At 38.4% G+C, this 25,568-nt stretch overlaps 1 protein-coding gene across 2 annotated transcripts; it reads left to right on the forward strand.

Annotated features, from left to right (window-relative positions):
• The first annotated feature begins 340 nt into the window (after positions 1–340).
• ACAA2 (acetyl-CoA acyltransferase 2) lies at positions 341–24,528 on the forward strand. Of its 2 annotated transcripts, none has more exons than XM_037508528.2 (10): positions 341–442; positions 4,719–4,885; positions 11,865–11,993; positions 13,504–13,620; positions 14,552–14,699; positions 16,807–16,982; positions 17,503–17,632; positions 20,023–20,093; positions 22,859–23,013; positions 24,149–24,528. In XM_037508528.2, exons 1-10 carry the CDS (start codon positions 427–429, stop codon positions 24,231–24,233), a joined length of 1,194 nt encoding a protein of 397 aa, XP_037364425.1. In that variant the 5' UTR covers positions 341–426; the 3' UTR covers positions 24,234–24,528. The 2 variants fall into 2 exon arrangements, with proteins under 2 accessions (XP_037364425.1, XP_037364426.1); XM_037508529.2 differs by lacking the exon at positions 341–442 and adding an exon at positions 487–529.
• The last annotated feature ends 1,040 nt before the right edge of the window (positions 24,529–25,568 follow it).

Below are 25,568 nucleotides of genomic sequence, written 5' to 3' on the forward strand. Positions count from 1 at the left end.
GGGCGCGCCCCACGCCGGGCCGCCTCCGCCCCTGCGCGCCCGCGCCGCCCAGTCAAACGTTCAACCAAACCTCAGGGGTGGGGAGGGCTGGAGGGGTGCAGGGGCTGCGGGGCGGTGAGGATGGATGGGGTGGGGTCAGGGCAAAGAGCGCGCTCCAGGCTCGGCTGGGGGAGGAGAGCCGGGGAGTGGCCACCCTTCCCCGCGACCGCCCCTTGGGGAGGGTTCCGGAGCCTGTGGCGCCGGGAGGCCCCCCCAGAAAGGGTCACTCTCCTCGGCAGGCCTCCCGGGGGGGGGGGGGGGGGGGCGGGAGTAGGTGAAAGGTTGGGGGTGTGGCCTGCCGGAGGCCGCCCCAGCCTCTTAAGGCCCGGGTGTGTGGCGAGGGGGCCCCTCCGTCTGCACCCGAGAAGCTGCTGTGCTGCCGCAGCCATGGCCCTGCTCCGAGGTGAGCTCGCCCCGCGCCCTCCCCGAGCCGGCCTGCACGGCGGAGCTTGTCCGAGTCTGGGGGTCCAGGAGCAATAAAGAGGACCCGGTAAAACCCCCAGCGGCAAGGAGGCTTTGGCTTAGGGGAAACAGACCTGCAAGGCACTAGGGACAGTGAATTCGGTGGCGCTTCCTGCTGAGAGCAGGCTTGGCCCGTGACCTTGCAGGGCCTACCCTCCAGCAGCTGCGCCCCACTTTGTTCGCGCTCAGCTGTTAGGAAAAGTAGGGTGGAGCCACAAGCGAGGCGGCCTGGGACCTGCTGGGCTCACCCCAAGGTAGTGGCTACGTCCCAGGGTGCGCAGGGCTGCTGGGGAGAACTGATGTTATTGGGGTCACGGAGGAATTTCTGCTCCAAATGCTTTCTGGCGTACCCCTGAAAAAGACTGTTCTCGCTCCTCCCTTTCCATCACACCCACTTATGTTTTTTGTTCTTGGGGTTCTGCCCATGTTTTTTCCTACCTGACAGTTTCTTAAACTTGTTTTAAGCATTTTTACTGCACCCCAAAATGTGCAGTCACTGAGTACGTAAATCTAGGGTTCTTAATCCTTTAATTATGTAAAGTGACTTCTCATAACGAAAGGTCGCAGTCGATGGAATTTTTAATTTTTAAGGAACAGGAACCACCAATTTCCCAGTATTTCATTAGCGCCCATTCCAGAGCGTGCTCAGGAGTGTTGCCCTCAACAAATACTAGTTTTCTTACTGCTCATTAATTTTTATTTGGGGAGTTTGTGCATCCCTGTCAGGCTGCCCAGTCACTTAATCCTGAAACTGGGGTGATACTGACCACAGTTTTTCTTAATCTGCCTCGGATCCTTTTGTCATTGCTGTGGTGGAATGAGTAAATATTTGCCTAACAATGTGATTAAACGGAAGGCAGTTTTACTTTTGTCTTCTAGTCTTGGTTTCCCCTTAAATCACATGGGCACACTGCCTCACCAGTATTTGATGTTTTTAACACACTATGGATTAATGTGTTTTCTCTCTCTTTCAATGTTTGGAAATCTTTAGCCTCTTGAAATAAACAGTTTAGTATTAACATAAAATTGACATCAAATAATTATTGGCATGGCGTCCAGTTTAGGAAATTACAAGAAAAATCCTTTTACATTGTCTAGTCTTTTTACCTGCCTAGCTCAGATTATTCCTTAAAATATATTTAATAGTATTTTCCCCATTCAGAATAATTGTATTAGTTCAGTGTTAGATTTTCCAACATTTACAGCACCAAGTAAGCAGAGGTGGTATCAGCTATGGGAGCATTCTTACTTTTGTTTTTATATTCCAACCTCCGCTCGCCTGCCAATACCCCATATCTCATTAGTGCCGCTCCACACACACAAAATGCTTTCTTAGATTCTAAAGTACAGAAGAGAAACTCATGAAAGGAAATTTATGGAGAAACAAATGAAAGTAGTCTCCATTGTTTCTCATAAGTCAATAGTCTTCAAATCATAGCCCTGTAAATAATGTCATTTTTTTCTGACTTTTAAGATTTTTGGTTTATCTTTAGTTTGCAGAAGTTTGAGAATGTTGTGCCATTGGGGGGGGTGGAGGGGTGTGTGTGTGTACATTAATATTGTGGAAAATTTACTGAGTCTATACCTTTTGTCAATTTGGAGAATTTTCACTCATTTTTTTCATGTTTTTTCCTACATAGTCTCTCTCCTCCCTTTCCAACACACCCAGTTATGTTTTCTGTTCTTGGGGTTCTGCCCATATGTTTTTTTCTACCTGACAGTTTATTAAACTTGCTTTGAGCAGTTTTATGTTTATAAAGGTTAAGCAGACAACACAGAGAATTCCCATGTGCCCCCCCTCACCTCTCCCTTCCAGGATCCACTATTATCAATATTTTCATGAGTGGGCCTCCCCGGTGGCGCAGCAGTTGAGCGCTGGGCTGCGAAGCTGCCCGCAGACTTTGCAGCACCGGTTCGATCCCCTGCTGCTCCCCGGCCACCAGAGGAGGGTCCCACATGGCGCAGACCTCTCCTGCCGCCCGCTGCTCCCCTCAGCAGTGTACTTCGGTCCTTCTGCCTGCTCTGCTCCCCACTCTGGCTCTGGTGGATTCTCTCACCCTCCCGCGCTTCTGACTGTACCCAGTGCTTGCATCAATAAATAAATAAATCTTAAAAATATATATATATTTTCATGAGTGTAGTACATTTGTTACAAGTGATGAACCAAAACTGATACATTATTAACTAAAATCCATAGTTTACAATAAGACTGTTTTGGAAAGTTCTTTGGGTTTTGACAGATGTGTAATGACATGTAGCTACCATTACAGTATCATTTGAGTAGTTCTACTGTCCTAAAATTCCCATATGCTCCACTATTCACCCCTCCTTTCATTCTCCTCAACCCTAGCAACCACTGATCTTTTTACTGTCCCCATGGTTTTGCCTTTTCTGGATGTCACATAGTTAGAATTATATAGCATGTAGCTTTTTCAGATTGGCTTCTTTCACTTAGACATATACATTTAAATTTTTTCTGTGCCTCTTCACATATTTGATATTTCCTTTTATGGCTCAATTATATTCCATTGTGTTGATATACCAATTTATTTATCCATTAACCTTTAAAATTACATCTTAACTGCTTCCAAGTTTTAGCAATTACGAATAATGCTGAAATACTGACATGCAAGTTTTTGTGTGGACATAAGTTTTCAACTCATTTAGGTAAATACAAAACCACGTGATTGCTGATCAGATAGGTAGAGAGTATGTTCAGTTTTAGCTTTAAGGAAAAAAAAAACTGTCAAACTGTCTTTCAAAGTGGCTGTACCATTTTACCCCACCAGTAATTCATGAATGAATGAACGAGAATTTTTGTTCCACATCTTCACCAACATTTGGTATTATCAGTCTTTTGGATTTTAGCCATTCTAGTAGTTGTGTGATGGTGTCTCACTGTTATTTTAAGTTGCAAGTCCCTAATGATAAGATTTTGAGCATCTTTGTATATGTCTACTTGCCATCTATTTATCTGTCATCTCTGGTGAGGTGTCTGTTCAGATTGTTTAACCTATTTTTAACTGGGTTTTCTTATTGTTGAGTTCCAGAGTTCTATGTGTATTTCGGATACCAATCCTTTAATAGACAGGTGTTTTGAAAATATTTTCTCAGTCCATGGCTTGTCTCTTTATTCTTGTAACAGTGTCATTCACAGAGCAAGTTTTTAACTTTAATGAAGTCCAATTTAGCAAATTTTTCTTTAATATGGATCATACGTTTGGTGTGGTATCTAATAAGTTATCACAAAGTCTAAGATAACCTAGATTTTATCCTATATTACATCTTTTAAGAATTTTATAGTTTGCATTTTATATTTAAGTCTGTGATACTTTTTGAGTTAATTTTTGTGAAAGGTGTAAGGTCTGTGTCTAAATTCTATTTTTTTAAACATGTGGATATTCAGTTGTTCCTAAACTCTTGGGTTGTCAGAAAAGTCATGACATATTTTTTCCTGTTTTTCAAGCAAAAATGCAACATAACTTTTCCAACAACCCAATATTTATCCATTTATTGAAAAGTTATCCTTTCTTTGTTGAATTGCCTCATTCCTTTAGCAGAATTTGGGATCCTTCCCAAGTTGTTTCCCTCCTCCACATCTTTGTTTTTCAGATTGGATAATTTCTTTCTCTGTCTTCAAAGTCATGAATCTTTTTCATTTCATTTATGTTCTAAATCTTTTATTTCAGATATTTTTTAGTTTTAGAATTTCCACTTTGGTTTTTTTTTTTTTTATAGCTTCTATTTCTTTGCTGAGATGTACTGTCCTTTATTATAAGCATATTATTTCCTTACATCCTTGAGCATAGGCATGATAAATAGCTACTTTTAAATCCTTGTCTGCTAATTCTAATATCTAAGTCACCTTGGGGTTAGTCTCTGTTGCCTTGTCTCTTAAGAATAAATCATATTTTAAAACAGAATAAATCATATTTTGTTTACATATGTAAACATGAATTTTTTGTTTGTTTTAGGATAGGTTTAATTTATTCCATGGAAAGAGATTAGTAGCAAACAGAAGAATGACATTAGTATTGGTCAAACTAAGAAATCTTCAGATAGCTTCTATGAGTACGATCCAGTCTATGTATTACATGACAGAGACTGAGTTATCTAATTGAAAACTGCCCTTTGCAGTAAGATTCCACGTTATTTCAAGCATATTAGGAACACTAACTAACCTGTAATTGCTTACAAACCTCTCCTCTTTGCAACAGGTATATTCATTGTTGCTGCTAAGCGAACACCTTTTGGGGCTTATGGAGGTCTCCTCAAAGACTTCACAGCTACTGACTTGACTGAATTTGCTGCCAAGGCTGCCTTGACTGCTGGGAAAGTTTCACCTGAAACTATTGACAGTGTCATTGTAGGCAATGTCATGCAGGTTAGTCTGGCAAGGGGGAGGTACTCATTCGTGTTGTTTTCTTCCATTAGTTTTTAAAAATAATTTCTTTTACATGGTATAATGGTAAATTAGTTAAATTAGTTAATAGTTAAATAAGTTAATAGTTAAAAGGTATTTATAATTTGTATAATCCTCTGACTCTGGAAGCAATGGCATACTTAAGTCAATGCAACATATATTCTAGAAACCATAGCTATCTGACTTGGAATACAATTCATTGTCTTTTAAATAGCAGTTATTTCCTGGTTATTTGGAATAGATATCAATTTCCTATTGATTTATTTGGTGTTTATTGGTTCTGTGTGCCCCCGAAGAGGGTAGCAATAAAACACATTCCCATAATTTTTTATACACAAAAGGAGTTTGGTCGGTGTTTTTTGTGGGGAATAAGAAGCTCCTTTACCCTCTATCTTGCTATACAAAATAGAGAATTCATTTGCAGGAAACTGAAAGTTGATTATTCCTTCAAAGAGTGACTAAGAATTGAGAGCTCCCCTCTTCCTTCCAGGCCTCATATGTGGAACTAAGGCTCTAGATTGAGTGTGTTACTGAGAGTACTGGGACCCTAATCCTTGTACACTGGGTTGCTAGGTTCGGTACTAGAAGAGGTGACCGAGAAGATCTGAGGCTTCTGCCATCCATTCCACCGAGCACTTAGCTCTGGGAGCAGGGGTAAGGCTCAAAAAAAGGGTGCTCAACTCTCCCCACTTCTAGCTCTAATGCTGTGACTCGAGTTTTGTTTTTACCGAAAACTGATTTTATTTGCAATGGGCTGTTCATTTTTATAGAATATTCCATCTTGTGGATAGCCCACATTTTGCTTTTCCATTGTTCAGTAGTTGGACATGTTGGCTGTTTTCACGTTTTGGCAATTATGAATAATGCTGCTATCAGAGGCATGTTGGAGGTCACTCACAAGACTATTGCCATCTCAGTAATGTTAAGTCTCTGATCAATGAAAGGGGAATATTTTTCCATTTGTATAAATCTTTGTTTTTTAACAGTTTTATGAATTTCAGAATGTATGTTTTAGTCTTCATCAAATTTAATCCCAAGTATGTTATTCTTTTGGATGCTGTTATGAATGAGATGGGTTTTTTTAAAGATGTATTTATTTATGCATACAAGACCAGAGGCGTGGGGGGTGAGAGGATTCACTTGAGACAGAGTGGGGAACAGAACAGGCAGATAGGCAGAAATACACTGCTGAGGGGAGGCCCGAGATGGTTTTTTAATTTAATTTTTGAATTGTTCATCACAAATAAATAGAAATGCAATTGAGTTTTATGTATTGAGCTTGTATCCTGAAATCTTGCTGAGCTCACTAGTTCTGGTGATTTTTTTTTAATTGCTTCCTTAGGATTTTTTTTTATATATACCTCATGTTATCTGAGAAGATAACATGGATTTTGCTTATATTTTTTAATCTGGATTTTGCTTATATTTTTCTTTCCCTGGTCAGAACCTCCACTGTTGAATTTAAGTGCCAAAAAGTGCATATCCTTGTCTTATTTCTGATGTTATGGGGAAAATAGCCAATCTTTGATCACTAAATAGATTAGCCATATTTTATATACAGATTGCCTTTATCAGGTTGAGAAAATTCCATTCTATTCCTAGTTTGTTGAGTGTTTTTATCATGAAATGCTTTTTTTGTGTCAATTACAATCATGATTTTTGCTTTTATTCTATTGATAGGACATAATGATCAATTTTCTGATGACAAAACTGCCTTGTGTTCCTGGGATGAATCCCACTTTTTCACAGCATATAGTAATTTTTATGCATGTTGGATTCTCTCTGCTAGTATTTTGTTGAGAATTTTTACATCCATATTCATGAGAGGGATTAGTCTGTAATTTTCTTATGATGTCTTAGCCTGGATTTGCTATCAGGATCATACTGGCTTTATAAACTGAGTTGGGAAGTGATCCTTCACTTTCTATTTTTATCAAGAATTTGTGAAGCGTTACTATTAGTCTTTAAATATTTAGAATTCAGTGATTAACTGGCTCTGGGCTTTTGTGGGAAGCTTTTGTTACTAATTAGTTCAGTCTCTTGTTTTTATAGGTATATTCAGTGTTTATATATTCTTGAGTCAGTTTCAGTAGTTCCTTTCTGGGTATTTGCCCCTTTCATCTAAGTTATCTAATTTGCTGGCGTTTAGCTGTTCATAGTACAGTTGATTCTATTTATCCATGGCGTCATGTTCTACATAGTCCACATGAACACTGAATTATAAATACTGAACCACTGCTCCTAGGGGAAATACAAAATTAGGTTCTTACGAACTTCTGCTCACAGTATTTTTGTCAAAATTATCAATAAATAACTTTGTATATGTATTTTTCTAGTGAAAGACAGCTTATTAAATATGTGTCACTGACTGATGAACATTAAACTCATGGCCAAAAGCACTATCATGCCTGAATGAAGTTCTCTCATACGTGTTTTCTCCATTAGGCACATCACAACCTTCTTAGACTTAGGCACCCAGATAGCACTTCAGCCTTACACTTGGAGACTATTTTAAATAGCAGTCACCAATGTAAAGCACAAAAATGGAGAAAACATGGCACTGAACAAACTGCAAGAAGTCCCCTTATTTATGGTATGAGAAGTGAAGCAAGTAGAGTGTCCCTTGTTCATTATCCTCTGGAAGGAAAGTACAAACTACATACTGGGCAACTAAAATGTCTTCATTCTGCAAATGATCACAAAAGTACTGAAAGTACTGATTTGAGGGCTACAAATACATTTTTTACAAGTAGGCAAATTTGCAAATATGGAATCCATGAATATTGAGAATCAACTGTATTTTTACCTTATATATGTATATCCTGCCTATTTTGAGAGGTGTTAGAGTTCTTAGTGTTAAAGGTTCTTACATGTTCCTTTCTAGGAAATTCTAACATATCCAAGTAGCTTTATATTAAGGAATAAATAGGAACTTTTGAAAAGGTACGTTCTGAGTAAGATTTATGGAATCTTAAAGAGCCAGAAGAAACCCTCAAAGTTTTTTAGAATTCCAGAGTTTCCCTAACACACGAGGAAACCTCTAGAGAAGCTGCCAAGATTTGCCCAATTCCACCCAGGTGATCTGTAAATAGACTTGGACTAGAATGCCAATTTCCTGACTTCTAGTTCAGTAATCTTTCTCTTATACTAAATAAACTTTCCACACAACTCCTAGCATTAAAATGGATTTTAAATCATTTAACTGAAGCACTTAGAGAAGGCGTAAACAAAAAAAGGAAAAATACCAATTACTTCCTAGAAAACAGTAGCCAAAGGAGAAGACATCTGGTTTATGGGTATCAGGTAGGAGCACATTCAAAATATAAGAAAGAATGTGTTATAGTTGAATAAGGAGTTTCTGGAGATCTTAATAATCACTCAGGCCAGGATCTAACAACTCCATCAAAATCACAACACCCCTTTTGTTTATAAATGAGGCACTGACAAACCCACTTGTAGATAACATCCAAAATGAGACGCTTGAGAGTTAGATAATCCAGCGTTCACACTGTTAGTGAATGACAAAGTCTAGATTCCAATCCAGATCTGCTAACTAGCCTAATATTCTTTCCATTACCTCAAATTACTGCTTAATTTTATAAAATATCTATTCTATCAATCTGGTCATTAAGGAGTAGCATAAAAGAAGTAAATCCAAAGTAGAAAACCCTGGCAAAAGAATATCCGCTTATACCAACAATCCTTTTGATTGCATTAATTCATAAAATGTCATCCTAATCAACAAGTGAAACATTCAGTTTGTTAAAAACAACTCAGAATTGAGAGATCTAATGGCTTTATTAATGAATCATGAATCAAATTGGGTAGCATCCCATCTCAGGTGCTACCAGGGTTCATACAAAATGGAGCATATTTATAGACAGTAAAAAGGCAAGACAAGATTATTAGCAAAAGATTTCAGATAAAACCATCTTCCTTCAGGGACGGGGGTGAGGGGGAGTGGAGGAGGTGGTCTTAATGCAAATGACTGCTGCTCTATTGATAGAAACTCCACATTGAAGAGTTTAGGATTGTATTTGGTGGGTGGAGGTAGGGACCATGCATGAACAACTCCATTATGGACTCCTCCCATGTCCACCTTCAAAAGATGTGAATTCATCAAATTTTAGTTTGAAAAGTTTCAAACCTGTACACAAGTTAAAATAGTATAATGATGGACCAGTTCTTTACATTTTATTAAATTTGCTTTAGCACTCTACATAATAAAAGGTGTTACTTGATTAAAAAGGCATTTCTTCCCTTCTTACTCAGTGTGTGGTCCAGGGACCACATTGGGATTCATCTGAGAAATGGCTAGAATTACAGTGTCTCAGATAGTCCTTACATGTTGATTGAGAACCCATATTTTATTTTTTTAAAGATTTATTTATTTATTCACACAAGAACCGGGGTACAGGCCAGATGTGCGGGAGGGTGAGAGGATTCACCAGAGACAGAGCAGGGAACAGAACAGGCAGACTGGCGGAACAAACTGCTGAGGGGAGCAGCGGGCGCGACAGAAGAGGTCTGCCGCACCATGTGGGACCCTCGCCAGCTGGCTGGGATCAAACCAGCGCTGCAGAGACTGTGGACAGCTTCACAGCACGGCGCTCAACCGCGTGCGCCACCAGGGGAGGCCCACCCATATTTTAACAAGATGCACCAATACTACACAGCAACAGTAATCAAAATAGTATGGTACTAAACAAAAACAGAAACTGAGACCAGTGGAACAGAATTGAAACCTGAGAGGTAAATCCATATAAATATGGACAACTAATTTTTGACAAAGGAATTATAGTCATACAGTGGAGAAATAATAGCTTGTTTAATAAATGGTACTGTGAAACGTAGGTAGCTACATGCAAAATATAAAACCATATTTTAACATCATACATTAAAATTCATTCAAAATGGATTAAAGATTTGTACATAAGAACTGAAACCAAGTACTCAAAAGAAAATACAGGGAACACACTACAGGATATCTACCATAAAGATGTATTTGGGAATATAACCCAGCAGCACAGGAAACAAAAGCAAAAATAAGACAACAATATCAAACTTAAAAGCTTTTGTACCTCAAAAGAAACCATTACAAAAACAAAGAGGCAACTTACAGAATGGGAAAAAATATTTGCTTACCATCTGATAAGGGGTTGATCTCCCAAGTTTATTAAGTACTTACACAACCAACATCAAAGCAACAAAAAGGACCTCAATAGACACTTCTTTAAAAATGACACTGAGATGGCCTATAGACGTATGAAAAAATGTTCAGCATTACTAATTATAAGAGAAATGCAAGTGAAAACTATACTGAGATACCACCTAGGTCATGTCTGTGAAAATGGCCCCTATCAAAAAAGAACACAATGAACAAATGTTGGCCAGGTTTTAGTGAAACAGGAAAGGAACTCTCATGCACTGTCGGTGGGAATGCAAGCTGGTACAGCCCCTGTGGAAAATGGTATGGAGAGGTCTCAAGAAAATAAAAATGCAAATCCCATTTGATCCAGCACTCTTAGGCATTTAGCCAAATAACACGAAAAACAGTATGAACAGATCTGTTTACACCTATGTACATAGCAGTATTGTTTACAACAGTCCAGTCATGGACCCAACTCAAGAGCTTTTCTACAGATGAGTGGATTGAGAAACTGTGGGGCACATATTCAATGGAATATTAAACAACCATAAAGGAAGATGAAATGGTGGCTTTGGGGACAAAATGGATTATGTTGAATGAAATCAGTCAAAAAGTGAAAGATTTGGGATGGTTTCACTTAATCTGCAAAATATAAATATCCAAAAACTACACGCAAACAAAGAAGAAATAAAAATGTGAACTCAGTAAGAAATAATGGTTACCAGAGGGAACAGGAGAAAGAGTGGAGGGGCTGAGGGAGAGATGCAGATAGGGTATAGGCATGGATGGCTTGGTGGAGGAAAAATAAAGAAAATATTGAAGCTTTTCACTTTTGGAAAACATTGACTATATATTAATAAACTGAAGTACAAATTTCAGTTTGTCAGTTCTAAATGGGCTCCATCTTAAATTCTTGTTGAAAAATCACAATTTATGCAACTCCTTCTTAACCTTAGTTACCAGGATGAAAAATCTCGTTTGGTTTAATGTGGAATAACAGTATCCATAACTAACAGTTCAGTACAGACAAATTTTTATTTAAAAATATCGGCACAATGAAAATCTCCTTTTCACTTTATATATATTAAATTAAACATAAATTAAACCATGAGGGTGCAGACTTTATAAGGGACCCCAGAAATTCAAATGAGACAAGTTGGGGGGAGGGGAGAAGACAAAATGCCCCAGTATGCATTTAATTGTAAACACCACTGCACATGGTAGACCAGCCCTCAGTAAGCATTTAAAGTTTGGGAAGCAGTGGTCTAGTCCCAATTCTCTCTCTCCTGACCAGCAATTCATCTCTCCCCTCCCTAGGTCAGCCTCAGTTTCACATAATCACCCATGTGCTTTTAAAAGTAACTACTGATATCTAATCCCTGTGTCCACCCTTTCCAGTGTGACCTGGATACGAGCTTGAGCCATTATAAGTATGTTAGTACAGCTTTTCCCCTAATTATTCCAGTGTGTGGCGAAGGTTAGAATCCACAGCCTCCAATACTTCTATTGAAGAACATGAAACAATGACACAGCCTATTCCATTTTTTAAAGAGTTCCAATTATAACTGTCTTATATTCAGGAATTAATATAAGGATTTCTCAGTGTGTTTAAAAACCAATTGACCAAATTGCAGTTTTTATTCAAATCATAAGCACCTGTCTTATAGAACTATGCTGTAGCTTTATGTATTGTGTCATCTTAGTTTTTTTTTATAACATTCCAACATTTCCGTATATTTTTGTCATTAGTTCCTAGATTTATAGAGAAGATTCCTTTTCTCTCTGTTCCAGAGTTCTTCAGATGCTGCTTACTTGGCCAGGCATGTTGGCTTACGTGTGGGAGTTCCAAAAGAGACCCCAGCTCTCACTGTTAATAGGCTCTGTGGCTCTGGCTTCCAGTCCATTGTGAGCGGGTGTCAGGTATGAACAAACATTTTGTTTAATTCTCAGAAAATATGTTAATAGTTATTATAGGAAATGCCCCTCTCCAATATAAGTTTTTTTTATAATGCTTATTAAAAGTCAATATTTATTAGTCTTGGAAAAATATTCACAGGAAGAAAATAGTTTCTTAAAGCTAATAAAGACCCTTGAGGAAATTATGCTAAATGGAATAAGCCATTTACAATAATTGTAAAGGACAGAAGCTATATGATTCCGCTTAGACTCAATACCTAGAATAGTTAGATTATAGAGACAGAAAGGAAAATGGTGGTTGTCAGGGGCTGGGGTGGGAGAAGAGAATGGGAGTTTAATATGTGTAGAGTTTCAGAAGATAAAAAGTTGGAGATGGATGGTGGCTGATTGCACAAGGTGAATGTACTAATAAACTATAGACACTTAAAATTGATCAGATTAATAAATTTTAGATTGCATTTTTCACAATTTTTTAGAAAACTGATCATGACCATCAGTTTTACTTATTGCTTCCTATGTGCCAGACTGATTCAGTGGTTTCCCTTGGTCTTCACAACCATTCTATGAGAAAAGAGCTATGACTATTCCAGTTTTCAAGCAAGGAAACTGATATTAAAAGACATTAACGTATTAAGCCATAGAGGCAAAATTTGAAATACTGAATAAAAGACTATAATGCGAGAAAAAGGGCTGAGATTTTAGGGGATGTTAATATATTTTATTACAAAGAAACTGAATGATAGTCTTGGTCGAAGTATAAACTAGCCTGATTGACCACTTTAAGGGCTAGTTGGGCAAATACATCTGTTCCCTTGAGCACAGAGAAAGGGGATATAGTAATACCCTTCATTTTATTACAAAATAAAAGTCTTCATTTTATTACAAAATAAAAGACAAACATATTATAATGATTTCTCTTTTTTTCATTTTAATTCATTGTTTTCACATTTCTATAACGAGTATCTTAATGACCCTGATTTTCCTAGCAATTATTTTTAACATAGGCTTTTGGGGCTTATTATTTGCTTCTTTTCGGATGCAAATGGTGGAAAGGGAAGAAGAACGAAGTATGTTCCTTTTTTATGAGTCCCCTAAGTTGTTATAAATCCCCTTCACGTTCATCCATTAACAGGATAAATTTTACTTTTGACTTTTTTTTTTTTGACTTTTTTTTTGACTTTTGACTTTTTAAAGGATTTGTTCTTTATTATCTGCTGGCATATGTACATCTATACCAGACATTAAGATTCGTATCAAATTAAGAAATACCATTCCTTGTGAACATGTAGATAGGATAGGTTACTTGCCGACAAACCACTGAAGTCAGTTAGCTCCCCCCAATCTTGGGAATGGATTCTTGAGCACTTACTTTACCTTTACTTCAATAGTATTTCCTTTTTAGACACTGTAAGCTAGGATACATAACTTGTTAGATTTACTTTTTAATGTATACTTTTAAATAAATACTTCTCTTACAACGAGAGATTTTTGTCATTCATTTGTCTTTAAATAGGAGATCTGTGTTAAAGATGCTGAAGTAGTCTTGTGTGGAGGGACCGAAAGCATGAGCCAAGCTCCCTACTGTGTCAGAAACGCGCGTTTTGGAACCAAGTTTGGAGTAGATCTTAAGGTCGGAACCTTATTCTTTGTAAATTATTTCTCATGGTTTTATACTAACAATTTTAATACCACTTTGGGGACAAGAAAATTAACTTCGAAACCAATTTTGTTAAGAGGTGGTTAACACTGGCGAGAAACTTGAAATAGGTTAACTATTCCAAAACCCTATTGTGATTGTTTTGACATTTTAACCCACATAAAATTATGATTTATCTCAGCACACCTCTAGTAATGGAAACCTGGGGAGATGAAGGGAAGAAGGTAGGCAAAGGTTGAATTAATCTCTCTACTAAATTGGTAAACCAAGTAATTAAATCTATACCCATGATTTATGAAGATTCATATCTGAGAAAAATCTTTGGAAAGACAGGTCAGTGATTCATAGGGAAATGAGCAGTCTAGAAGAAGCAGATGGCACACTTCCCAGAGACTAATTATAATTTCCCTTCACTCAGGGAGTCTGTCCCTGGTTCTTTTCAACCTCATAGGAATCTATAGAGGCCCCTATCATTAAAGGCGATGGATGAAAAAGGAACACAGGTGTACTCTTTCCTACAGAGCTCCCAGTGTGGTGGCTGAGGGGAAACAGTGCAAGAACACACAGGGTTAGGTTCCTCACAGTACGTAACCATGAAGGGCTCATCTTTGGTGGTAGCATAAGATGCTACCTGTTTTCTCACCCTGCATGTGTTTGGCACATTGCTGGCCCTCCTTAGCACCCCACATTTGAGAGAGAGGAGAAAATGTTTTGTACTACCATGTTGAATGTTTTTTAAAAACAGTCCCAGTAGAAAGTATGAATAGTCATAATAGTAAATGATTATCAAAAAATCTAGTTTTACTTTTGTTTACTGGAATTGTTAACCATTTAAATTTAAAGAAATATAGCATATTATTTTCAAAAGATATGCTCTAACAGATTTCTTCATATCTTTTAATAGCTGGAAGATACTTTGTGGGCAGGATTAACAGATCAACACATCCAACTCCCCATGGGAATTACCGCAGAAAATCTTGCATCAAAACATAAAATAAGCAGAGAAGACTGTGACAAATATGCCCTGCAGTCACAGCAGAGGTGGAAAGCTGGTCAGTGAAATTGAATTTTAAACTATCTCTAGGGGGAAAAAACTGTAGTAGAGTTTTATCATTCAGTATATATTACCTTAAAATTATACCTTTTGAAAATCATTTTTTCAATCATGTCTTGTTTTCAGATGATCAGATATCCCATTAATTACAAAACTAACTGGAAATTTCTCTTTTGAAATATGTTAACATTACTTAGAAAGTATAACTGTTAACTAACCCTATCTGAACACTTGAATTTTGTCCCAGAATGACCCTGTTCTCGGTGGAACACTGAGGGTTGTGGTATACTCCATTGGAGATGATGGGTCCTGGGGTAACTGGACAGCAAGGACACCCTCCCGAGAAGCATACCATAGTCATGAGGAGGGGACCATATGTTTGGAAAGACCCCCAGGGTCTTCCCCTCCCATTCCTAACAGAATCATTGCACCCAACTCATAGACTTAGAACAATTCCAGGATCTTGGTTACAGTGCCCTTGTGAGACATGCATGCTGCTGTTCCACCAGTGCCAGAGGAACAATGAAGGAAGCGGTAGTCCTTTGATCAGCATGGTTAGTGGAAAAAAGTCATTAAAATTAAACTATTAAAAATAGTAGCTAATACTCCTCATTTTGAGGTATTAATAAAGACATGGAGGCAGCTCTCCTGCCCACCTGTGACTATGTAGGGCCCTCTCTTTTTCTTTTTTTCCTAATAAACCTGTCCCTTTAAAATGTGGGGAAAAAAAGAAAAGAAAAGCCGTGATATACAGGGGATAAAGTCCGTCTTCAGAGGGAAAAGCGAAATGGAGCTGATGGCATCCAACTCATGTTTTTAGTTATTCATTACAGTGGCAGGATGTTGATTAGAGATCAGTATCTGTTCTGTTTCTAACTTTGCCACATAAAGTTATCTGACTTCAATAAAGTCATTTGTTCACTGAGCACCTGTAAAATAAATATTTCTAACAATAGAAATAAAAAGGATTTGCAGGCCTCCCTGGTGGCGCAAGGGGTTAAGCACCACACTATGAAGCAATTTGCAGCCTCTGCAGCATGAGTTCAATCCCCAGCTGGCCAGGGAGCAGCCCACATGGTGCAGCAGACCTCTCCTGTCTCACCCGCTGCTCCCCTCAGCAATGTGTTTCAGTCATTCTGCCTGTTCTGTTCCCCACTCTGTCTCTGGTGAATCCTCTCACACTCTGCACCTCTGGCCTGTACCCCAGCTCTCGTATGCATAAAAAATAAATTTTTTTTTAAAAAAAGGATTTTCTCTTTCTGTTTACCTAATAGAGTTGTTCTAAAAAGCAATTAAGTGTTTAACCTGCTATAAAGTGATACCAAATGAAGGTGGTGTTATTCCTAATGTGTCTTTTTTCTGAAGCTGTAGATTACTGTAGTCCATTCTAATCATTGGAGTTAGAAGTAGGTCAGCTGTTTTACTTACAACTTATCAGTAATAGCTCATACTTGAAGGTTGCCTGTCATTAAATTTCAGCCATAGATTACTTGGTGACATAGACAACTTGATAATTTTTCTTATTGTGAGAAGAGCACTTCTAATCTCTTGAATGTTTAAGTCTACAGTATATTATTGTTGACTATAGGTGCCACTTGGCAGCCTTAAAATTACTTATACCCTCACCCATAGAAGTTTAAAAAAGGGCATTAAATCCATTCAGTGCCATTACATCAATAATGTAACAGGCAACCACTGCCAACAGTCTGGTAGTACCTTGTCAAGACAAAGTATAGTAAAAACAATACAAATTGTAATTTAAAAAAGGTGCAGAATCCATCTACATAGCTATATAACAGTATATTAAATCCTCCAATAAGCAAAATAAGTAGTATAAATAATAAAAGTTCTGGGCCTCCCCTGGTGGTGCAGCGGTTGAGCGCTGGGCTGCGAGGCTGTCTGCAGCCTCTGCAGCGCCGGTTCATTCCCCGGCCACCGGCGAGGGTCCCACCAAAATAAATAAATAAATAAATAAAAATAAAAGTTCTATTAAAGTAGACTATAAGGAAAGAAAGGTAGACCAGAAGTTAAATGAAAGGATATACTTGATTTCATTTCTTGTTTCTTTTTTCCCCAATCTTATGATAGTCTTTCTACTATTTCAGCTAATGATGCTGGCTATTTTAACAATGAGATGGCACCAATTGAGGTGAAGACTAGGAAAGGAAAACAGACAATGCAAATAGATGAGCATGCGCGACCCCAAACCACCCTGGAACAGTTAAATAAACTTCCTCCAGTATTCAAGAAGGAAGGAACAGTTACTGCAGGGAACGCATCGGTAGGTAGCACCACAGGGCATCTTGAACTCTTCCTGATTGTTCAGTGCAAAGTTGTCATACATTACCTTTTTGGTACTTTTCATGCCAGTCTTTATTTCGCTTAAGCTAATAGTGTTCATAATCTGTTAAATTGGGTTTACATAATCCAAAACAAAATATTTTAGTTAGGGGCCTTTATATAATAATCTTCCAATTTTTAGTCTCTCCAGAATTTTAGGAAATCTGCCTGGTTTATTTCAGTTTTCTTTTTTCCTCACATATCCAACTCATCGGATTTCATCTTACCTCTAACTACATCTGGATGTAGGCTTTTCCTTGATAGTCTTTCCTATGTTAAGGTTGTGCAAGCTTCGTGAAGGTCTGTGCCTAAAATAATCTAACTCCCTAAGAGTACACTAGTACTACTTTATTTTCCAAATTATGGCACTGCTTTCTATGTGCATCATACTATTCCATTAGTTCCAATTTTGATTACCTAGAGCTTCTGCCATCTAGGTAACCTTCTGTTTTTGTTTCTAGGGAGTATCTGACGGTGCTGGAGCTGTTATTATAGCCAGTGAAGATGCAGTTAAGAAACATAACTTCACACCACTGGCCAGAATTGTGGGCCATTTTGTGTCTGGATGTGATCCCTCTATCATGGGTATTGGTAAGTTTATAGCAAAAAAAAAAAAAACACCAAAAAAATGGTTCTATTATATTTCTGGAAATAAATCATTTTAGGCATTCAGATTTCTGACAAAGCAACCAAATTAAGGTCCTTTGTAGAGAAAAAGACATTGGTAGTAAGTCATTTAAACAACTAAACTGTACTAGGCATTACAGGAAAACCAAGACTGTGAATTCCTTGTGGGCAACAGTCATGTCTTATTGTCCTTTTGAGATAATATAAATTAATGCGCAGAAAATAACAGGATTACACAGTTCTAACAAGATGGAAATGGGAAAAATCACGGGGCAGAACAGAGAAGATTGTGTGGAGAAGATAAAGAACACCCTACTAGGTGTTTACTTAACACATGATCATTGATGTATCTCATTCAATCTTCCCACAACTCTGAGAAGTCTTTATGAATGAGAAAATTGAGGCATAGGTAGACTGTCTTGTAAATGTGCAGAGCAATAAATGAAGGAGCCATGATGTGAATTCAGGTCTCCAAAGCAAAAAATGATGGAGCCATGAGAGGAAAGCAGGTTTCTAACTCCAGTCTCTTTCCACTGTGTTGTCTCAGGAAGTCAAAGTAACAGTCACTGGCTTACCTGAGGCTTATAGGAAAATGAAATATTAAAAACAATGTATTTCAATTGGCAAGATACTAACAGGAGAAAATACCTGAGAGAAAACTGAAACTCCTTGTGAACATGTATGATCTCGACTTGAAAGTTATGAATTAGGAGAAGGAAAAGCTTTCTGTTGGATATACTTCTCGGAACCACAGATGATGCTGAATTTTAATAGTTCCTCATTGTTCTGTAGGAAGTGCATCAGATGAACAAACGAAGGAGAACTGTTGAGTTGTTGAGTATCTGGTAAAGATTGGTTTGTCAACCCTGTTCTTCCTCAGTTACTCAGTTATCCAGTGTAGAGCAATCCTTAGACCTAGAGTTGTTGCATACCCAGAAATTTCTGGAGGAGGTGTGGAGGGGGGAGAAAGGAAAGTACCAAGTACATACTGGGCAACTAAAATGTTGGGGGAGGAAGAGGGGAAGGTATGAAAACCAGGACTTGAAGTAACAGTAATGGCTCCTAGGAGGGACACAGGTTTTTTCCCCAGCCAGAAGAGTTTACCTTCTTGAGTCTCAGTAAATAAGTAGTATGGGCAAAAATCCATTAAAAATCTAATTGTGACCTAACATATCATTACAGTTGTCTATTAAGGATTCTGAGTTAACATGTGCACATTGAGTGATGTTTTCTGTCGTTATGAAGACAGGGAAGATGTACAGTATGCAGTAGTTTGACACCTCAGGTTTTAGTTCTTTGACCCTGTAGGATACTTCAGCCTCTGACCATGCTGGATTACGGGTGCATTATTAGTGACTATGCATCCCATTTTAACACCCTTGAGAAACAAAGAGAATTTGGAATTCAATTCTGTATTAAATCAGTAGCCAGTGTAGAAATGGTGCTTTAAATTGAGAAGCATTAACTGGACAACCCTAACCAATCAACAGATTGGTGTCCAAAGAACATTTTAACTCATCAACAAAATGAATCACATTGTATTTAGATTTTACTATGCTTTAATTAAAAAAATTGACTCTCATTTTACCTTAGGTATATTTATGAAACTTGAATATTTACTTGAATTCAACAGAACATACCACATTTCTTTATTAGTAGTAGTGGATATTCTTCTCTAGCCAATACCAATTTATTAAAAATTATGAGCAGTATTAAACTGCCATTAGTAATCATCAGAAATCTGGGAGCTAAAGTTTCAGAATCTTATTAGGTGGTTAGTATTTCTTCAGTAGGGTTTATTTTGTATAAATTTGTATAAATTCCCTGTCAACCATCATGCTATAAACACCCCCTTACTTTAGATCTCTTTTCCCTAAAGTGCCTCAAGCTTCCTACCATGCTGTACTTATATGGAGATGCTATTTCTTGCCTTTTGTCCAAGTGAGCCTGGGAGTTCAAAGTGTAGTGATAATCACATCTGTACTAGGAATGCATATTGTTTGTGTCCTAGGAGAGCATGATTCTGCCTTGCCATTTGGTATTAAATCTGGTTTATAAGTGACTGCAAAAATCCCGGATGTGACTCCTTGGCTATTTGCACTCAAGGAACCATTTTTGGTAGATTCTTACATTTAAGTTCCTTATTTGCAATTTAACTGCATAAACAGCTTATCCCTTTGGTCCCATGTTCTATACCCTTATTGTCACATCATTTATAGTATACTGTCACTGTAGCAAGATCTGTGGTTACTAATAATTACCGTATTATATCCTTCTTGCCTATTTAGTAAAGCAACAGAAACTTAAACATAAATAAGTACAAAAGGAAACTCTGATTTTTGTTCGTTATATAGGTCCTGTCCCTGCTATCACTGGGGCACTGAAGAAAACAGGACTGAGTCTTAAAGACATGGACTTGGTGGAGGTAAGGATTTTATCTTTTACAACATGAACAAGCCATAGCACATGTGAATTTACTCTGCTATTTTATAGCTCTTTTTTAGTACCATTAACCTTACTAAATGATGGCCATGTAAGTACGTATTCCTTTCATTACATGCCTTATGTTGGTACTTCCCCTTACCAGATTAAAATGCTTTATACTTGACTAATTAAAATAACTTGGTGTCTCCTAGAAGAATATAAATTCCTAGAAACTCCTAAGATCTTATAAGATCCCATTATATTTTAGACTATTGATGTGCTTATTGAATTGATGATTACGTAAGGTGGGTAAGAAATAACTTTAACCAAGTTTTATGAATTAAAGTGAAAAAATACAGATAAAAAGGAAATTGACCTAATAGAAAAACAGTATTTGATGCCAAATCTAGAAGTTTCTTGCTTTCCTCCCAAGGTAAAACCCTGTCCTTTATTACTTTTTACTTACAACTTTTGGTTTTTACACCATAGCTATGGCTTGATTTGAACACACTTGGTATTGGAATGGTAAATTTACTAGTAGGATGATTTATTTTTATTTTTTTTTTTTAAATTTTTTTTTTTTTTATAGAGGCATGTTTTTATTTATTTGTTTGTTTGTTTGTTTGTTTTGTTTATACATGCACTGGGTACAGTCAGAAGCGTGGGAGGGTGAGAGAATTCACCAGAGCCAGAGCGGGGAGCAGAGCAGGCAGAAGGACCGAAGTACACTGCTGAGGGGAGCAGCGGGCGGCAGGAGAGGTCTGCGCGCCATGTGGGACCCTCCTCTGGTGGCCGGGGAGCAGCCGGGGATCGAACCGGCGTCGCAGAGGCCACGGGCAGCTTCGCAACCCAGCGCTCAACTGCTGCGCCACCAGGGAGGCCCTAGGATGATTTATTTTTAATGTTAGTTTAGAACAAAGTCATCTCAAATATTAGCACAATTTAAAAGGGGGAAGAAGTAGAAAATACTTAGAGATCGATTCTGGTACATTCTGTACCTGGAGAGTATTTGAAAAATTTCAGTAATTAAGCACATGCTGCTTGACATTGGAAAGTAACTACTATAACAATGAAATCTCTACTTCAATTAATGTGTAGAGATCACATATGTGATTTACTTGGTGGTAATCTCTTGCCTAGCAAAGCATGGTTTCAAATAGTATACCTTTACATCTCTTCTACTATTCTTAGGCAATCACAGTCCAGAACTCAAGGGGTCTGCTTGAGTTGTATTATCAAATAGGTATCTACCATTAGATACCACTGAAAACTACTGAAATAGATCAGCTCTGCTGTGCTTTTTAATAGATTTTTATAAATACCTGAGGACGTAGCTCTCAACACCCCGATGTGATTGTCTTTGGGACTTTTGACGATAGTGCAGTGATTTTTCATAGTTTCAAAAACCTAGTTCCCCAGCATATCCTAGGTCTCTTACTACCTCCTTGAATGTAATTATAAAAACAGGAAAATAATGTTGGACCTACGGACAAATAAGACACCATGGAAGGGCACAAAATACAGTAGGAAAAAACACAATACTGGCTTTTGATCCAAAATCAGAAAAAGTTAAACTTCCTTAAAATCAGTTTTCTGGGCCCTCCCAAGTGGCGCATGGGGTTAAGACGCAACCTATGAAGCTGTCCACAGCTACTGCAGCACGAGTTCGATCCCCAGCCGGCCAGGGAGCAACCCACACAGCGCAGCAGACTTCTCCTGACTCGCAGGCTGCTCCCCTCAGCAGTGTATTTCTGTCAATCCGCCTGTTCTGTTCCCCACTGTCTCTGGTTAATCCTCTCACTCCCCCATACCTCTGACCCATACCCCAGCCCTTGTATGCATAAATAAATCTTTAAAAAAATCAGTTTTCTAAAATTCTCCCTCTAAGATCATATATAAAGTTGAAGTATGGTAATTCTCATAGCCAATCCTGTAAGTATAATATAACAAGATACTTTCATTTCTGCCGCAGTTTCCACATTTAGGGCTCAGTTACCCATCTGGCTCCCAAGGTTTATCCTTTGTCCGTTTCTTCTTGGGAGAATGGCTTTGCAGCATTGGATAGCAATCATACTCGCAACCATATGCTGAATACTTGCTATGTGTTAAGTAATACACTAGACATTTAACGCCTATGTTATTTAGCCTTGACAATACTTTCAGGGTGATACTACATATTTCTACCATTGAGGACACCTGAGTGGCAAGAGGGTCAGGAGCCACTCCTCTAGCTCCAGAACCTGGGGGTTTTCTGCAATGGAGGTATCCATTTGTAGTATTTCTGAGGATTTCTTTCCTCTACAGAGTGCATTTAGTAATTATAGTAATTATACCTATTTTCAAACTTTACAAAGAATGATTGAATTTAAATAGGAAAAAAACAGCAAAATTTTATCTATCGATAGGACTAAAAAAGTCCCTTAAATGTCTGTTTAAGTGGGCTTCCCCTGGTGGCACAGCAGTTGAGCGCTGGGCTGCAAAGCTGCCCGCAGCCTCTGCAGCACTGGTTAGATCCTCAGACCCCGGCGAGGGTCCCACATGGCGCGCAGACCTCTCCTGCCGCCTGCTGCTCCCCTCAGCAGTGTACTTCGGTCCTTCTGCCTGCTCTGCTCACCGCTCTGGTGAATTCTCTCACCCTCCCGCGCTTTTGACTGTACCCAGTGCTTATATAAATAAATAAATAAATCTTTAAAAAAAAAAAAAGGTCAGTTTAAGTGACTTTTATTAAGTGAATAAAGGTATTTATCAGTTTCCTTTTTTTTTTAGGTGAATGAAGCTTTTGCTCCCCAGTACTTAGCAGTTGAGAAAAGTTTGGATCTTGACCCAAGTAAAACCAACGTTAATGGAGGAGCCATTGCTTTGGGTCACCCATTGGGAGGATCAGGATCAAGAATCATGTCACACCTGGTTCATGAATTAAGGTACTTGCTAAAATTGTTGTACTTCAGATTTGCCATTGTATATAGAAATGTGAAAATTTAGGCATCCCCAGAATAGGCAACATTGTTCAGTATTCTCCTCATATACCCCTGGACTGCTTCTCACTGGGAGCAGGTGATTTGGACGCCCCTTGTCAGCTGACCTTATAGATGACTCAGTTGAGTTATTACTATCTCTGCTCTTGGGATGCACATTCTTCTTTACATTTGGTGTGCTCAGTCAGTGAGCAAGTACTCAGGCCCTGGGTACCATAGTGCATGCCCCCGTATCAATTAAGGGAAACCAGTTAAGAAAAACAATACTGAGAAGGTTCTGATGAGATAGTGTCGTTTAAGAAACCTAAGCAAACCAGCACTTTGGATCTCAGTAAGTTTTTCTTTCACTGTTCTGGGGTTTCAGGAGGAGTCTTCCGTGTACTGAATACTTTCCCGTTTTAATAGAAGAGCTCCTCCTTCTGGTACTACATATTTTAGTCTGTTTTGCTCTGTTACTAGGAAAATTGCAAATGAAACCAAATATATCAGGCTAAAAATCACTCTAGCTCCCTGTTATATGAAGTAAATGGGACTCTGATTCACTTAGTGATTCACCGAGTTGAAATGAGTAATTGACGTGCACAAAAATAATTCCTGGATGGTTTTGTCAAGGTCATTCTATCAGGACTGAGGAATGAGAACAGATGGTACATTAAAGGACTCTGATTTTCTGAATAAGATGTGTAGTGCTTCTAAATTATCTGCCCTTTCATACAGACAAACTTCACTAATTATACTTATTCTAAGGTGCTAAGGTGCCATAAAAATCTAAAGCCGTATAAATCAAAGGAGTTTAATATTTACTCTCCTCCCTCAACTCCCTGTCACAGCACATCTGAGCTTGTATCTTTGTTTCAGTCTCACTCTTCTGTTATTTTTTTTCCCATTCAAATAATCAGCTTTTGAAATTCTCCTGTTATGACTATAAAGCAATATTAGGATATAGAAAAAGATTGAGGCGATGAGCTGAATGAAAGTGAATAATACAGATGTGACTTATTAATTCTATTACTTCTATTTAATTATCTAATTCTGTCAATCCTGTATACAAATAAACTTGAGCCGCTGCTTGCCTTTCTAGGCGTCGAGGTGGAAAATATGCTGTTGGATCCGCTTGCATTGGAGGTGGCCAGGGTATCGCTGTCATCATTGAGCGCATGGCCTGAGCCACACAGACAGCCCTGTGGCCCACCCACGCCGACTGCACTTGGACAAGCACTGCCACTGGACGTGACTTGAGTATGATCAAGGGATGGGGAGGCAAAGATCAGCTCATCACGAATGAGAGCCCATGCCAGAATAAGTTCTCTCATTTGCACCAGATATATATTTGAACTAAAATCCAACTATAGAAGACCTTGAAAAGGAATTTTATCATTGCCAAATAACCGCCTCTGATGCCTTAGATAACAGGGTTGCAATGAAACTGAATAAATATTGCCTTAACTTCAGTCTAGTGTTCTGTCATTTCTTTTATATATATATATAATAAAAAAACTTAAAATTTGCCATCTTAACCATTTTTAAGTGTACAGTTCAGTGGTATTAACTACATTCATTTTGTTGTGCAACCATGGGCCAGGGGAGGGGCAAAAAATCTGTTCCACCTCCTGACCAGTGCTCCAGGTCCCTCTGGTCGAGGACATTTGGTATGCTCAGGAAATGGCAAGGAAGCCAGCATGGCTGCAGCAGAATGAGTAAGAGGGAAAGGAGTCAGAGAAGCAGCCCAAGCACATCTCACATAGGCCATTAAAAGCCATTCTAGGAACTCTGGCTTTCATTCTGAGCTCAGTGGGGCGCCATTGCAGGCTTTAGGGTTGGGGAGAGACACCATCTGGCTCATGTGTGATGGATGTCTCTGTCTGGTCTATTGAAATGAGCTGTAGAGGAACAAAGTCAGAAGCAGGTAGGTCAGTTAGGATGTTATTCAGGCCAGGAAATTAAAGTATCTGAAATCTGAAGTCAGCAATCAAATGAGAGTTGTCAGGTCTTTATCTTAGCCACTGAGACTGGAAAGCTGCAGATGGAACAGAAGTGGTGGAAGTTCAGTAGTTCAGCTCAGACATCCAAGCAGAGGTGCTTAACAGGCACTTATGTGAACAAGTCTGGGTTTGGACTAGAGAGACATCTGAAAGTTATGGGCATATAAAGGGGATTTGGTCAAGAGTTACTGCTTCTGTCTGAGAAGGATCCAAACAAGGGAAGAACACTTTTTCCTTCACTAAAGTCTCTTAGTTTTTAATTTTTATGACTTAAACCTAAGTGGCAGTAAGGATAATTCAGAAAAGCAAGTACATCTGTATAGGCCCTCTGGAGAGTAACCCAATTCATCTATAGATTTTCACACTTCATATAATAATTGCCATCTCTTCCACCTTCATGAAAAAAAAAGCTGGTAAATTCCTTACTAAATTGAATAACTAAAGGTAGGATAGGCGCATACATTTTTAAAGGCACCCTAAAAGAAATTCCTTTGTAAATGACATAATTAAATTTATTTT

The sequence above is a fragment of the Talpa occidentalis genome, unplaced genomic scaffold (genome assembly GCF_014898055.3).
Source record: "Talpa occidentalis isolate TD23 unplaced genomic scaffold, MPIMG_talOcc4v2.1 talOcc4.13, whole genome shotgun sequence".
In the NCBI taxonomy this organism is placed as follows: Eukaryota; Metazoa; Chordata; class Mammalia; order Eulipotyphla; family Talpidae; genus Talpa; species Talpa occidentalis.